The sequence below is a fragment of the Cherax quadricarinatus genome, chromosome 36 (genome assembly GCF_038502225.1).
Source record: "Cherax quadricarinatus isolate ZL_2023a chromosome 36, ASM3850222v1, whole genome shotgun sequence".
Taxonomy (NCBI): Eukaryota; Metazoa; Arthropoda; class Malacostraca; order Decapoda; family Parastacidae; genus Cherax; species Cherax quadricarinatus.
The window spans coordinates 12,777,038-12,792,037 of record NC_091327.1 but is presented as its reverse complement, the minus strand read 5'-3'; the positions used below and the strand labels follow the sequence as shown (position 1 = coordinate 12,792,037).

The following is a 15,000-nucleotide window of genomic DNA, read 5'->3' as shown; positions in this document are numbered from 1 at the left end:
AGCCTGTTGCTCGTGCAGTGTTCGTGAAACCTGTTGCTCGTGCAGTATTTGTGAAGCCTGTTGCTCGTGCAGTGTTCGTGAAACCTGTTGCTCGTGCAGTGTTTGTGAAGCCTGTTGCTCGTGCAGTGTTTGTGAAGCCTGTTGCTCGTGCAGTGTTCGTGAAACCTGTTGCTCGTGCAGTATTTGTGAAGCCTGTTGCTCGTGCAGTGTTTGTGAAGCCTGTTGCTCGTGCAGTGTTTGTGAAGCCTGTTGCTCGTGCAGTGTTTGTGAAGCCTGTTGCTCGTGCAGTGTTTGTGAAGCCTGTTGCTCGTGCAGTGTTCGTGAAACCTGTTGCTCGTGCAGTATTTGTGAAGCCTGTTGCTCGTGCAGTGTTTGTGAAGCCTGTTGCTCGTGCAGTGTTCGTGAAACCTGTTGCTCGTGCAGTGTTTGTGAAGCCTGTTGCTCGTGCAGTGTTCGTGAAGCCTGTTGCTCGTGCAGTGTTCGTGAAGCCTGTTGCTCGTGCAGTGTTCGTGAAGCCTGTTGCTCGTGCAGTGTTTGCGAAGCCTTAGCTAATTTTAAAGAATATGTGTTTAATATGCATTGAAGAATGCACTTAAAAATTCTATTAAAATATTTTAGATAATTGGCTAATGGGGGGTTAAAGCCTGTCTACTACACGACGATCATTAAGGCTACAATGGCACTTCTATACCACCAGTCAAGAATTCTTTTACACCTAAATTAGGGATTAATGTAAACACTAAATTTAATTTACATTACCTTTGCTACGATCTGTAGGGGTCACGCACCTCCTGGGGAGTGGGAGATTGTCATGAGTTGTCGAAATAAATAGTGTGTATCTCCATATTCCTTGAAACAAAAGCCCTTGCCTGTCATCGAGGCACCTACCAACCCCCTAACCCCCCTTCCTTCCTTCAAGAGAAGCCATATAGGTTAAGAATTTACGTCTGTGTTTACAAAGGCCATATAGGTTAATAATTTACGTCTGTGTTTACAAAGGCCATATAGGTTAAGAATTTACGTCTGTGTTTACAAAGGTCATATAGGTTAAGAATTTACGTCTGTGTTTACAAAGGTCATATAGGTTAAGAATTTACGTCTGTGTTTACAAAGGCCATATAGGTTAAGAATTTACGTCTGTGTTTACAAAGGTCATATAGGTTAAGAATTTACGTCTGTGTTTACAAAGGCCATATAGGTTAAGAATTTACGTCTGTGTTTACAAAGGTCATATAGGTTAAGAATTTACGTCTGTGTTTACAAAGGCCATATAGGTTAAGAATTTACGTCTGTGTTTACAAAGCCCATATAGGTTAAGAATTTACGTCTGTGTTTACAAAGGCCATATAGGTTAAGAATTTACGTCTGTGTTTACAAAGGCCATATAGGTTAAGAATTTACGTCTGGGTTTACAAAGGCCATATAGGTTAAGAATTTACGTCTGTGTTTACAAAGGCCATATAGGTTAAGAATTTACGTCTGTGTTTACAAAGGTCATTATGAATTACAGTTCAGTGAGTAGAAAACAATGAATCTTGTTAAATATTTTTAATTCATTCTTTAATAATAGTCAGATGGATAATTTATCTGGTTAATGGTGATTAATAATCAGTTATACTTAACACTAAAAATGATATTTATCATGATAAAGTTGTTAGTGAGTTGAGGAAGGAGTTAGAGTGGAACTAGAGTCTGGATGGAGGTACTAATTTGAAGGAACCGTGTGTTAGGAGGCTGCTGATGCTCTACTGACATATATTGCAGAACAATCCTTCACTGAGATAATGTTCCGCTCTGCATAGAGCTTCATTAAGACATGATACACTTCTACAAAGAGCGAAACGTTATGCCAGTAATGAGCTTGTTCTACAACTTACGTCGTTTCTGTAAATCAGGTACATAACATGTAGCCAACCTTAGGCTGGATACAATGAGTTCTCCTTAAGGAGGTTTACAAATTAAGTTTCGTGCAGCATTTGACTGTTTCAGGTGAACCTTTCTCTATATCAGGTACTTTATTTCAAGGGAGTTTCTGCAAACAACAAGTCGCATGTGAACCACGTAAGAGATATGTTACTCATGTCGTGTCTAGCGACACTTGTTGCTGCCTGGATTGCGCTCTAATGGTGGTATTTTGTATGTCAGAGTAAACGGGAAAAATTCTCGTGATGCAAGTGTTAGTCATAGGATAACCCTCTCAGTGCAGAGGTGTGTGGCATTAGAAGCAGCAGCTACATGAAGTGAGAAACAGAAATTAAATAGATATAATCACAGGTGTTCAGTCAGACTTAACTAGGGCTCAGATAGGGGCCAGACGAAAGGTAAGGTGACCTAAGACTTTAAAGAGATTTTTGGTTATTTCACCATGGGCTTTTCCTGGTTTATCTGGGGCACCCAGTTAAAAATTAAGCATTACATCACAAGGTGTGACGATAGGTTTTCTACTCTAACTAAATATCAGTATCTCCCAGTAATGTACAATGAAGGATTATCATAGGACTTTCAGGAGACCTACTAGACCGTGTTATGTTTGTGATATATTTTAATCAGGAACGTTTATTGTTATTGCTATCGACGGCATAATATATCCTGCTTACTTCCAGGCAGCCGATAATATCTTTCTAGCTTTTATATAGAAAAACACATCCTTCTCACTCCAAGACAGTTAATATAAAAAAGAAAGAACACTGCAGCAGACCTACTGGCCCATGCGAGGCAGGGCCAGTAGGTCCAGGTCACATCCACTTAAGGAAGGAGCACGGCATCAGATCTACTAGCACAAGCTAGCCAGGTCCAACAGTTGAAGATATCCTTCTGACTCCATGATAGCTGGGGACATCCTCCTCATTTAAAGACTACGGAAAACATCCTTCTCACAAGAGATCATAAAACATCTTCCTTATTTCAAGGCAAAAGAAGCAGGAAGAGATGTTGAATGATGTTTATCTGCGCTGCCCCCTTCCTTCCCATCTCCCCATTCCTCAATACTCAGTAAATATTTCACGTAAACAAGGGTGAGAGAGAGAGAGAGAGAGAGAGAGAGAGAGAGAGAGAGAGAGAGAGAGAGAGAGAGAGAGAGAGAGAGAGAGAGAGAGAGAGAGAGAGAGAGAGAGAGAGAGAGAGAGAGAGTGAGAAAGAGAGAGGGAGGGAAGGGGGAGAGAGGGAGGTTCAGTAGCGGGGCAGCTGATGATCAAGTGTTCACGGGTCTGACAAGACGTGACGTGGTACAGAGAGCATTTGTTTGACCATGATGGAGAGGCTCCAAGTGGAAGGGTTCTTGCCTTCCCAGTACCACCACCTCGCTTCCCTCTCTCTCTCTCTCTCTCTCTCTCTCTCTCCTCCCCTTCTCCCTCTATCTAATCACCCCTCCCCTCCCCTCTCATTCTCCATCATCCTCTCTTATCTCCCTCCTAGTCCCCTTGTCCCTTCCCACCTTCCTTCTCTTTCTTTTTCTCCCAGTTTTCCCTTTTACCCCCAATATTCGCTTGTTCACGTTTCTCTGCTATTTTCTTATCTCTTCGTCACAGCCTCTCCTATTCTTCTTCACACTCTCTTATCTTCTCAACATAACCTTTGGCTCATGTACCCTTTCATTTCCTTCTCCCTTACCTCACCATAAACTAAAACATCATATTTATTCTCTCTCTCTCTTTCTCTCTCTCTCTCTCTCTCTCTCTCTCTCTCTCTCTCTCTCTCTCTCTCTCTCTCTCTCTCTCTCTCTCTCTCTCTCTCTCTCTCTCTCTCTCTCCAAGTTTAATAACTAAAAATATTACGATAGGCATTCTTCCTTTCAAGTCAAGAATGTTATCTTATAAACGTTAATGATATAAAAAACTTTCATTATTAATATTTGTGATTTACCAAGGACTACGATATATTATAATTTTATAATAATAATAATAATAATAATAATAATAATAATAATAATAATAATAATAATAATAATAATAATAATAATTATTATTATTATTATTATTATTATTATTATTATTATTATTATTATTATTATTATTGTTATTATTATACTTTCCCGCTAAAATTGTAAGGTTAATACAGCGTCTGGGAACTGGGAGGTATTTCCGGTATGGTTGGAGAGGAAGTGCATCAACCTGAGGTCTATTTCACGGGGGTCACCGCCCCCGCAGCCTGGTCTTAGATCAGGCCTCCTGGTTGCTGACCTGATCAACCAATTCCTTGAATCAGAAACCCCTTGGGTAACATCGAGGCATAACTCTTGAAGGAGAAACGTGTTAGATAATACAGTGTCTTTTAGATCTTTCACTACAAAATCTCAGAATATAATTATAAATAGCATGAATAATTTCTTCGACTCGGGTGACAACCTAGATATCCGCGCCATTTACTTAAAAAACACAAGAAATAAAGAAAATTATATATTTTTCACCTCAAAGGTCCTAGGAGGGAGATATCTTAGCCACAAGTGACGAAGGAGAATTCTGTATGAAGACAACTCGGCGTAAATTGTGAACCAGCCCGAGTGAACTGACGCGTCAGAAGACGGCGAGAGTGATAAAAGTTGACCTGGAAAACATAGGACTAAGGAAGGTTTACTGCTGTTGAAGCCTTAACGTGTGGTACGGGGATGGGGGCGGGGGGGAAGGGGGGGAATGAGAATGTCTTGATGTTGGTGAAGAGCTCTTGATCTATGGAATAAGAGCAACCAACCCTCTTACCTGTATCAAACCATTATATATATATATATATATATATATATATATATATATATATATATATATATATATATATATATATATATATATATATATATATATATATATATATATATATATATATATATATATAAGTATAAATCACACTTATATATATATATGTCACACTTCACAGACATGCACATGCATATATATATACATACATCTAGGTTTTTCTTCTTTTTCTACATAGCTCTTGTTCTTCTTTATTTCTTCTATTGTCCATGGGGAAGTGGAAAAGAATCTTTTCCTCCGTAAGCCATGCGTGTCGTACGAGGCGACTAAAATGCCGGGAGCAATGGGCTAGTAACCCCTTCTCCTGTAGACATTTACTAAAAAAGAGAAGAAGAAAAACTTTATAAAACTGGGATGCTTAAATGTGCGTGGATGTAGTGCGGATGACAAGAAACAGATGATTGCTGATGTTATGAATGAAAAGAAGTTGGATGTCCTGGCCCTAAGCGAAACAAAGCTGAAGGGGGTAGGGGAGTTTCGGTGGGGGGAAATAAATGGGATTAAATCTGGAGTATCTGAGAGAGTTAGAGCAAAGGAAGGGGTAGCAGTAATGTTGAATGATCAGTCATGGAAGGAGAAAAGAGAATATGAATGTGTAAATGCAAGAATTATGTGGATTAAAGTAAAGGTTGGATGCGAGAAGTGGGTCATAATAAGCGTGTATGCACCTGGAGAAGAGAGGAATGCAGAGGAGAGAGAGAGATTTTGGGAGATGTTAAGTGAATGTATAGGAGCCTTTGAACCAAGTGAGAGAGTAATTGTGGTAGGGGACCTGAATGCTAAAGTAGGAGAAACTTTTAGAGAGGGTGTGGTAGGTAAGTTTGGGGTGCCAGGTGTAAATGATAATGGGAACCCTTTGATTGAACTTTGTATAGAAAGGGGTTTAGTTATAGGTAATACATATTTTAAGAAAAAGAGGATAAATAAGTATACAAGATATGATGTAGGGCGAAATGACAGTAGTTTGTTGGATTATGTATTGGTAGATAAAAGACTGTTGAGTAGACTTCAGAATGTACATGTTTATAGAGGGGCCACAGATATATCAGATCACTTTCTAGTTGTAGCTACACTGAGAGTAAAAGGTAGATGGGATACAAGGAGAATAGATGCATCAGGGAAGAGAGAGGTGAAGGTTTATAAACTAAAAGAGGAGGCAGTTAGGGAAAGATATAAACAGCTATTGGAGGATAGATGGGCTAATGAGAGCATAGGCAATGGGGTCGAAGAGGTATGGGGTAGGTTTAAAAATGTAGTGTTAGAGTGTTCAGCAGAAGTTTGTGGTTACAGGAAAGTGGGTGCGGGAGGGAAGAGGAGCGATTGGTGGAATGATGATGTAAAGAGAGTAGTAAGGGAGAAAAAGTTAGCATATGAGAAGTTTTTACAAAGTAGAAGTGATGCAAGGAGGGAAGAGTATATGGAGAAAAAGAGAGAGGTTAAGAGAGTGGTGAAGCAGTGTAAAAAGAGAGCAAATGAGAGAGTGGGTGAGATGTTATCAACAAATTTTGTTGAAAATAAGAAAAAGTTTTGGAGTGAGATTAACAAGTTAAGGAAGCCTAGAGAACAAATGGATTTGTCAGTTAAAAATAGGAGAGGAGAGTTATTAAATGGAGAGTTAGAGGTATTGGGAAGATGGAGGGAATATTTTGAGGAATTGTTAAATGTTGATGAAGATAGGGAAGCTGTGATATCGTGTATAGGGCAAGGAGGAATAATATCTTGTAGGAGTGAGGAAGAGCCAGTTGTGAGTGTGGGGGGAAGTTCGTGAGGCAGTAGGTAAAATGAAAGGGGGGTAAGGCAGCCGGGATTGATGGGATAAAGATAGAAATGTTAAAAGCAGGTGGGGATATAGTTTTGGAGTGGTTGGTGCAATTATTTAATAAATGTATGGAAGAGGGTAAGGTACCTAGGGATTGGCAGAGAGCATGCATAGTTCCTTTGTATAAAGGCAAAGGGGACAAAAGAGAGTGCAAAAATTATAGGGGGATTAGTCTGTTGAGTATACCTGGTAAAGTGTATGGTAGAGGCTTTAGGAAAGGTAGGGGGTGTGTGGACCAGGTGTTTACAGTGAAACATATAAGTGAACAGTATTTAGATCAGGCTAAAGAGGTCTTTGTGGCATTTATGGATTTGGAAAAGGCGTATGACAGGGTGGATAGGGGGGCAATGTGGCAGATGTTGCAGGTGTATGGTGTAGGAGGTAGGTTACTGAAAGCAGTGAAGAGTTTTTACGAGGATAGTGAGGCTCAAGTTAGAGTACATAGGAAAGAGGGAAATTATTTCCCAGTAAAAGTAGGCCTTAGACAAGGATGTGTGATGTCACCGTGGTTGTTTAATATATTTATAGATGGGGTTGTAAGAGAAGTAAATGCGAGGGTTTTGACAAGAGGCGTGGAGTTAAAAGATAAAGAATCACACATAAAGTGGGAGTTGTCACAGTTGCTCTTTGCTGATGACACTGTGCTCTTGGGAGATTCTGAAGAGAAGTTGCTGAGATTGGTGGATGAATTTGGTAGGGTGTGCAAAAGAAGAAAATTAAAAGTGAATACAGGAAAGAGTAAGGTTATGAGGATAACAAAAATATTAGGTGATGAAAGATTGGATATCAGATTGGAGGGAGAGAGTATGGAGGAGGTGAATGTATTCAGATATTTGGGAGTGGACGTGTCAGCGGATGGGTCTATGAAGGATGAGGTGAATCATAGAATTGATGAGGGGAAAAGGGTGAGTGGTGCACTTAGGAGTCTGTGGAGACAAAGAACTTTGTCCTTGGAGGCAAAGAGGGGAATGTATGAGAGTATAGTTTTACCAACACTCTTATATGGGTGTGAAGCATGGGTGATGAATGTTGCAGCGAGGAGAAGGCTGGAGGCAGTGGAGATGTCATGTCTGAGGGCAATGTGTGGTGTGAATATAATTCAGAGAATTCGTAGTTTGGAAGTTAGGAGGAGGTGCGAGATTACCAAAACTGTTGTCCAGAGGGCTGAGGAAGGGTTGTTGAGGTGGTTCGGACATGTAGAGAGAATGGAGCGAAACAGAATGACTTCAAGAGTGTATCAGTCTGTAGTGGACGGAAGGCGGGGTAGAGGTCGGCCTAGGAAAGGTTGGAGGGAGGGGGTAAAGGAGGTTTTGTGTGCGAGGGGCTTGGACTTCCAGCAGGCGTGCGTGAGCGTGTCTGATAGGAGTGAATGGAGACGAATGGTTTTTAATACTTGACGTGCTGTTGGAGTGTGAGCAAAGTAACATTTATGAAGGAGTTCAGGGAAACCGGCAGGCCGGACTTGAGTCCTGGAGATGGTAAGTACAGTGCCTGCACTCTGAAGGAGGGGTGTTAATGTTGCAGTTTAAAAACTGTAGTGTAAAGCACCCTTCTGGCAGGACAGTGATGGAGTGAATGATGGTGAAAGTTTTTCTTTTTCGGGCCACCCTGCCTTGGTGGGAATCGGCCAGTGTGATAATAAAAAATAATATATATATATATATATATATATATATATATATATATATATATATATATATATATATATATATATATATATAAACACTGATCTCTGGCCGATAGAGACTCGAACCTACGAACCTTGGAACAAGGTACGCAGTGCTTTACCATCCTCACCACACTGGACCAATACCTTGGCGCCCAGCTCACGTTAGACGTTGATCCAAGGCAGCCAGCTTTCAGGCGAGAGGCTTACAGCTTTACATCTCATCCCCTGCATGCATCAACCAACTAGACATTTTAACAACGCAAGGAATTCGCAAGAGCAGGCAAAATATACACAAACACTGATCTCTGGCCGAAGGAGACTCGAACCTACGAACCTTGGTAAAGCACTGCATACCTTGTTCCAAGGTTCGTAGGTTCGAGTCTCCTTCGGCCAGAGATCAGCGTTTATATATGTTTATATATATATATTTTTATATATATATATATATGTTTATATATATATATATATGTTTATATATATATATATATATATGTTTATATATATATATATATATATGTTTATATATATATATATATATATGTTTATATATTTATATATATATATATATATATATGTTTATATATTTATATATATATATATATATATATATATGTTTATATATATATATATATATATATATATATATATATATATATATATATATGTTTATATATATATATATATGTTTATATATATATATATATATATATATGTATATATATATATATATATATATATATGTGTATATATATGTATATATATATATATATTTATATATATAAATAAATATATATATATATATATATATATATATATATATATATATATATATATATATATATATATATATATATATATACATATCGTGCCGAATAGGTAAAACTGGTCAATTACCAAGAACTCATTTAAAATTAAGTCCTTTCTAAAATTTTCTCTTATACGTTTAAATATATATTTTTCCATTTATGCTGATGTAAAAATTAATAATTTTGTACCAAAAGGACCTCAGGAAACTCGTCTAACCTAATTTTAACAAGCGCAATTTAATTTAGCCTAATCCAACTAAATGTATTTTAGATAAGTTTACAATAATTTAATAATAAACAAACAAAATCAAATATATTTTTTTTCGTTAGGTTCAAAATGATTTTTGCGAAATTATTGCATATACAAATTTTCGCTTGTCTTGTTAAGTAAGAAGAGCGCTGCTATTTAAGCCAAAATATCAAGTTTTACACATTCTGCACGATATATATATATATATATATATCGTAAATTGGATTCTTTTCCCCTACGGCGGGCTTAGTAACCCCGCATTATAGCATATATAAGAAGGGAGGATATTTGCTTTACAGTAATATATATGAATTCTTTTTATCCACTTTTCCGAGGATGTGGGTGCCACAATTTGCACTAGAAGTGGACCTTATATCTGAAAAAGGATATATGTATCTGGCTGGTAAGGATATACGTCTCTGATAAGGCTGTACTTATTAACTAAGCTCGTGCCCAATTCCTACCAAAATATAATTACTTACTTCAATTAATAGGGTTGACTTGTAGCTTTTGGTCCAGCTTCTTGACTTCCGTAATGCCAGGTTCATTTTTTTCCCCACCAAACTGTGTCGCTAAATGAGAAATTTTCTTGAATTTTTTCTTCAAAATACAAAATAAATATCCAGTGACGTATGAAATATTATTTATATACTTAAATTTCCATTTGCGGATGAACACACAAAATCGCATAATCTGCAAATAAAAACATTCTCAGATTTTAGGTTCCAATATTTTCGTGGTTGTGCAACACTGTGTGATCTCTGAATTTATGGTTTATTGAGTTATTTTAGGTCAGGCGAAGTTACACATGCTAACAGCGGGTTGAGAGCTGACTCAGGTCACTGGGGAAGATCAGAGAAACATGAATCATTTCCTGGCGAGATCTGATTCCTGTGTATACACAGAGATACACATCTCTTCGTGTATATTCACAGATATTCTCTACTCTCGTTGCATATACAAGGAAATACGTACCTCTCAGTGTATATTCACAGGCATTCACGCCTCTGGGAATATTTACGAAAGGATTCACACTTTTTGATGCTTATAAAAATATACACACTTCTTGTCGTACAGGAAACAGAGCAAGTGTTTCCTGACGCGGGTCTTAGCCATATGATGACCCGCAACTGGAGCTTTCAGTCATCTGACTGAGGCCTTTCGCTGGCTTACCGGTTCACCCATTTAAAAATTAATGTTATAAATATAACCATTTATTTTATTCTCGGTGTACATATACGGAAATACACATCTCTTGATGTATAGAAACATATATACACCTCTCAACATACATAAACATACCTGCACATCTTTCTGTGAATATACACAGAGGTACACACCTCTCGATGTATAGACACGGAAATACACACCTATTTGTATAGCCTTATATATGTGCGCAAGGTTCTGAAAATTTGCTGCATTGTTTCTTAACGCATTTTGATATTGAATCCTCGCGAGTGTTTCGAGGCATCATTGATAAACCCATGGAAGTGTCTCATCCACTCTGGTGTCTGTACACTGCATTCCTCTCCAGTCCTCAGCGTCTACTCTTTCTGTAAACCTCTTATCTCGCCTCGTGTCTATCTTTCACACCAGTCTTTGTAGGATGTCATATATTGATGAGAAGTATAGTAGAGAGAGTTGTAGTCGTAGGGTGTTTTTCCTGAAGGGTATATGCCTACCAGGGCGTAGTAGAGGTAGTATTAGTTGTTTGGGGTGGGGGGCTGTTGTAGTAGTGGCAGCATGAGAGTGTAAGTGTGGCAGGGTGTAGCGGCATGATGATCCCTCCCCCTCCCCCTCCTGATCCATCACTGTCAGCGGGGCACCCCAGTGTGCGTCTTGATAAACCTGATCCCCTGCTATTATTGTTGTAGCACACCAACCCGCACCCTCCCGCGTACACGCACACGCACACTCACACGCACATACACAAGCACACAAGTACTCACACATAAATAATCACACAGAGGGGCCAGAAGCTGTGATCCGACAGATGCAACCACATATATGTGAGTACACACACACACTCAGGTCCATACATACACACACATGTTCACACTCAACACTCAACCATGCATATGTTAGCAGAAACACATACAGTGTGTGTGTGTGTGTGTATGTGTGTGTGTGTGTGTGTGTGTGTGTGTGTGTGTGTGTGTGTGTGTGTGTGTGTGTGTGTGTGTGTGTGTGTGTGTGTGTGTGTGTGTGTGTGTGTGTGTGTGTGTGTGTGTGTGTGTGTTGTGTGTGTGTGTGTTCGTGTGTGAATGACTGTCATTCATGTTTTCCAAACTGATGAAAATATAATGAGTAAGACAGTGTAGCATCTATGGTGAAAAGTCTTTCCAGCCTCACCAGCGTAATAGAGCCCAGAGACTGACTCACTGAGGTCAAACAAACAGAACAGGGCTTGGCCATCTACTGTACATATTCTTGGAGTGAAGGTAAAACTCTCGCGGTGCTCCTCCAGAGATTATTCCACAAAATAGAAAATCTAGGAGAATTAAGAGAAACACCACAATATTTGAAAGAAAAAAAAACAACAGAACAAGCTTTTATTGGGTCAACGTTCAGCTACGTGTAGAACTTTACTGTACCAGTGAGTCTTGGATCTACAGATAAGGAGCGAGAACAAGTGTCAGAAAGAGTAAGGGTGACGAGAAGGGTCCTTTAATGAACAGTATTATATAAATAATAGTCCTGATATGTATAAATGATCTGCGAGTAGGGACTGATTCCATGGTGTGTACAGTTGTAGACAACAGTGAGAAGATATGTTGCGGAGGATATGAATATGCTACAGGGAACTTGGACAGGTAGTGAAGGTGTTCAGATATGGAGCTACTGGTGTTTAACCTCAAAAATTTCAAGGTCACGCCACCTGGGGAAGGGAAGAAAATACCTGAGACAGAGTAAAGTCTGGGAAGAAAAAAATCGATGGAAAACTATCCTGAGGAGAATTTTACTTCTTATATCTAGCCAAGTCGCTTCCTGGGAATTAAAGAATCTTTGATGACAATACGAGATATATGTGAGGTCAGAGTATTCATCACTAGCATGAAGCCAAAACATGATCAAGCCAATTCAGAATTTGGATATTATTCAGTAGTATGCTGCGATAGTAAATCCAGAGTTGAGTGGAATGAAGCAAAGAAAATATATTGAAGAACTGAATATAATAACTTTGTTAGAGGGAATGCTGAAACGAGACATGATTACGACGTATAACGTACTTGATGGTAATGGTAGGGCGGAGAGAGATAGACTGTTTGACATGCGAGGAACATTCATCAGTATTATGTGTTCACAGGCTGATGAAGTTGCTATTGGTTCGCTTCTCTGCCCAACCTGTGCTAATGTTTTGTCATGTCACTTAGAAAAGACGTGACTATGCATATGAATGCCATGACTATGAGTGACAATGCGTATGAATACGACAGGTCACATGTATTATATTATGATTATATTAACGGGGAAGCAGCAAACTCGTACACAAAATCTGAGGAATTAAGGACAATCATGAATGATCTGGGACCGGGAATGATATGCTTAAATCTTGGGATCAAGACCTCTTTGTTATTATCAAGGCATCTTTAAAGGCAGCAAACGTATAGAAAAGGTTACTTCATTTTTTTTTTTTTTTTTTTTGTAATACGTACGAAACTTGAATAGATCTTTATAATTGCATTTTTTATTCGTCAGTTAGTAATGCTGAGAATATTTTTGCAACTACTAGTGTATATTATCGTATTCTTAAGAAGCATTAAACGCGTATGGGATATTCAGTATAGTATTATGTTTCGTAGAAAAATACATTCAGCGAACTTTAAATTATTTGAACGTCTAACCTAAAAAAAAAATTCTGATTAGAGAAATAATTCTGTTTACAGTTTATCGACTTAAAAAAAAATAAGGCTTTATGTACCCTATACACCACCAGTAAAAATACTTTGCTTCTTAAATTACCTATGAAAAAATACATAAGCAGACACACACATTTTAAAGATAATTAGTCAAACATTCCCACGATCTTCGGTCTTCCATCTTTGCCCAACTGCTTACATTTAAGAGCTGTATGAATTTACGTCCTTAACAGGTAGACGAGCGCTCATTAGTGGAACGGAAGCAGTTGCAGTCGCTAAAGACCTGAATCACGTTTCCTCGTCAACAGACGTGGTGCTAAGACCCCCATCTTTCTTGAGCAGCAATGTCTGTTTTAAGTATAGTCTCGTAGTCTCAAGATTACACGTCATATTATTCATTTTCTTCTCTTTTCTTATAATAATAATAATAATAATAATAATAATAATAATAATAATATTTTATAATATTAATAATAATAATAATAACAATGATAATAATAATAATAATAATAATAATAATAATAATAATAATAATAATAATTATTATATTAAAAGTATTAGTAGCAGTAGTAGCGGGATAATTAGCAGTTGAAATAATTATTACTATTTCTTGCAGAATATCAGATTATGATTTCCTCAGCAAGAATTAGCGCTGCTGAGAGAGTTAACTCACCAGGACTTTAATAAAACATCAGTAGCAGGAGTCCTTCAAGGAAATTATCCAGAATATAAAGCTGGGATAAACTGATAACAAAAATGTTCCATGAACTGCATCCCGGACGTTATTAAGGTAAATTATGATGAAAAGTTATTTAAATGTTGGAAAGCAATTGGAGAGGTACATCCTGTTACAAATGGTTTTTTTTCCCTCTGTCAGCTAGATGAAGACATTGTCGACTTGATGTTTTTTGTACTGAAGCTAAATTATGTATATTAAAAAGGCATAAACATGTTTGGTGAAGATATATTTCATTTAATAAAATATTTGGAAGTATTGCAGTAAATTATTAAGGGAGATTTTTTCGAAAGAGGTAAGAAAAATTATACCGTCTGGCTAATAGAATATTTATCGCTTCAGCCAAACCCAAAAATCATCGAGGGAAGTTATTCACATTGAGGAAGTGAGAAGAATAAGAAGCACCATAATAACCAGACCCCCAAAATATTCAGGGTATTTCACAATTGACCCACAAGTTTGAAATGAAAACTAGAAGACGTTTAATTCGTCTTTCGTGAGTGAAAAAGAAAAGAGCAGAACGCCAAAGAAAGGTCAGGGCCGAGGGAGGTGATAAGACAACCAAGGTCAGATCTAATCAAGCGTGTTGATTAAAATTTGAGAATCTGACAGTGTAATGAGAGACCCAGATCAGTGAGAAGCAGCAGCACAGGTGAGTCAGTGATTGTTACTACAGTGGTCAACCACAGTGTCACCACCTGCCCGATCTTCATCTGCCCTGACTGTCTTCCAGTCCCCCCACCATAGTTCCGACACCAATCAACAGTTCATCTTATAACTAAGGTCCACGACAGGCTTTTCCTTGACAAAAAAAAAAATGCTAAGATGGACATGTGCCTTCAGATCAATGCCGAGACATTTTCATTCGTCGTTAAATTTCCATTCGCTATTTGTGAGTGAGTTGCAATTTTGTTTCATTAACATTATAGCAGCATCTCCCGTTGTGTATGTGGTATGTGACATATGTGTATTATTGCAGGTATGGCAACATCTCCTGCTGCTACCATCAACTGCCAAACCGTTGGAGCAGAGCATCCTATCAAGTCTTGTAAGTAGTACTTATTTTCCTATCTAGTATCAAACACACACACATACACACGAGTTAGCGTAAATAA

The 15,000-nt window shown here is 38.1% G+C and overlaps 1 protein-coding gene across 1 annotated transcript in view; it reads left to right on the top strand.

Moving 5' to 3' along the window:
- The first annotated feature begins 9,625 nt into the window (after positions 1-9,625).
- The window catches only part of pb (homeobox proposcipedia), a 93,272-nt gene continuing 87,897 nt past the window's right edge, over positions 9,626-15,000 (top strand). Inside the window, exons 1-2 of the mRNA XM_053780130.2 lie at positions 9,626-9,692; positions 14,865-14,933. Of these exons, the coding sequence (XP_053636105.1) occupies positions 9,626-9,692; positions 14,865-14,933 (136 nt within the window). The remainder of the gene's footprint in view (positions 9,693-14,864; positions 14,934-15,000) is intronic.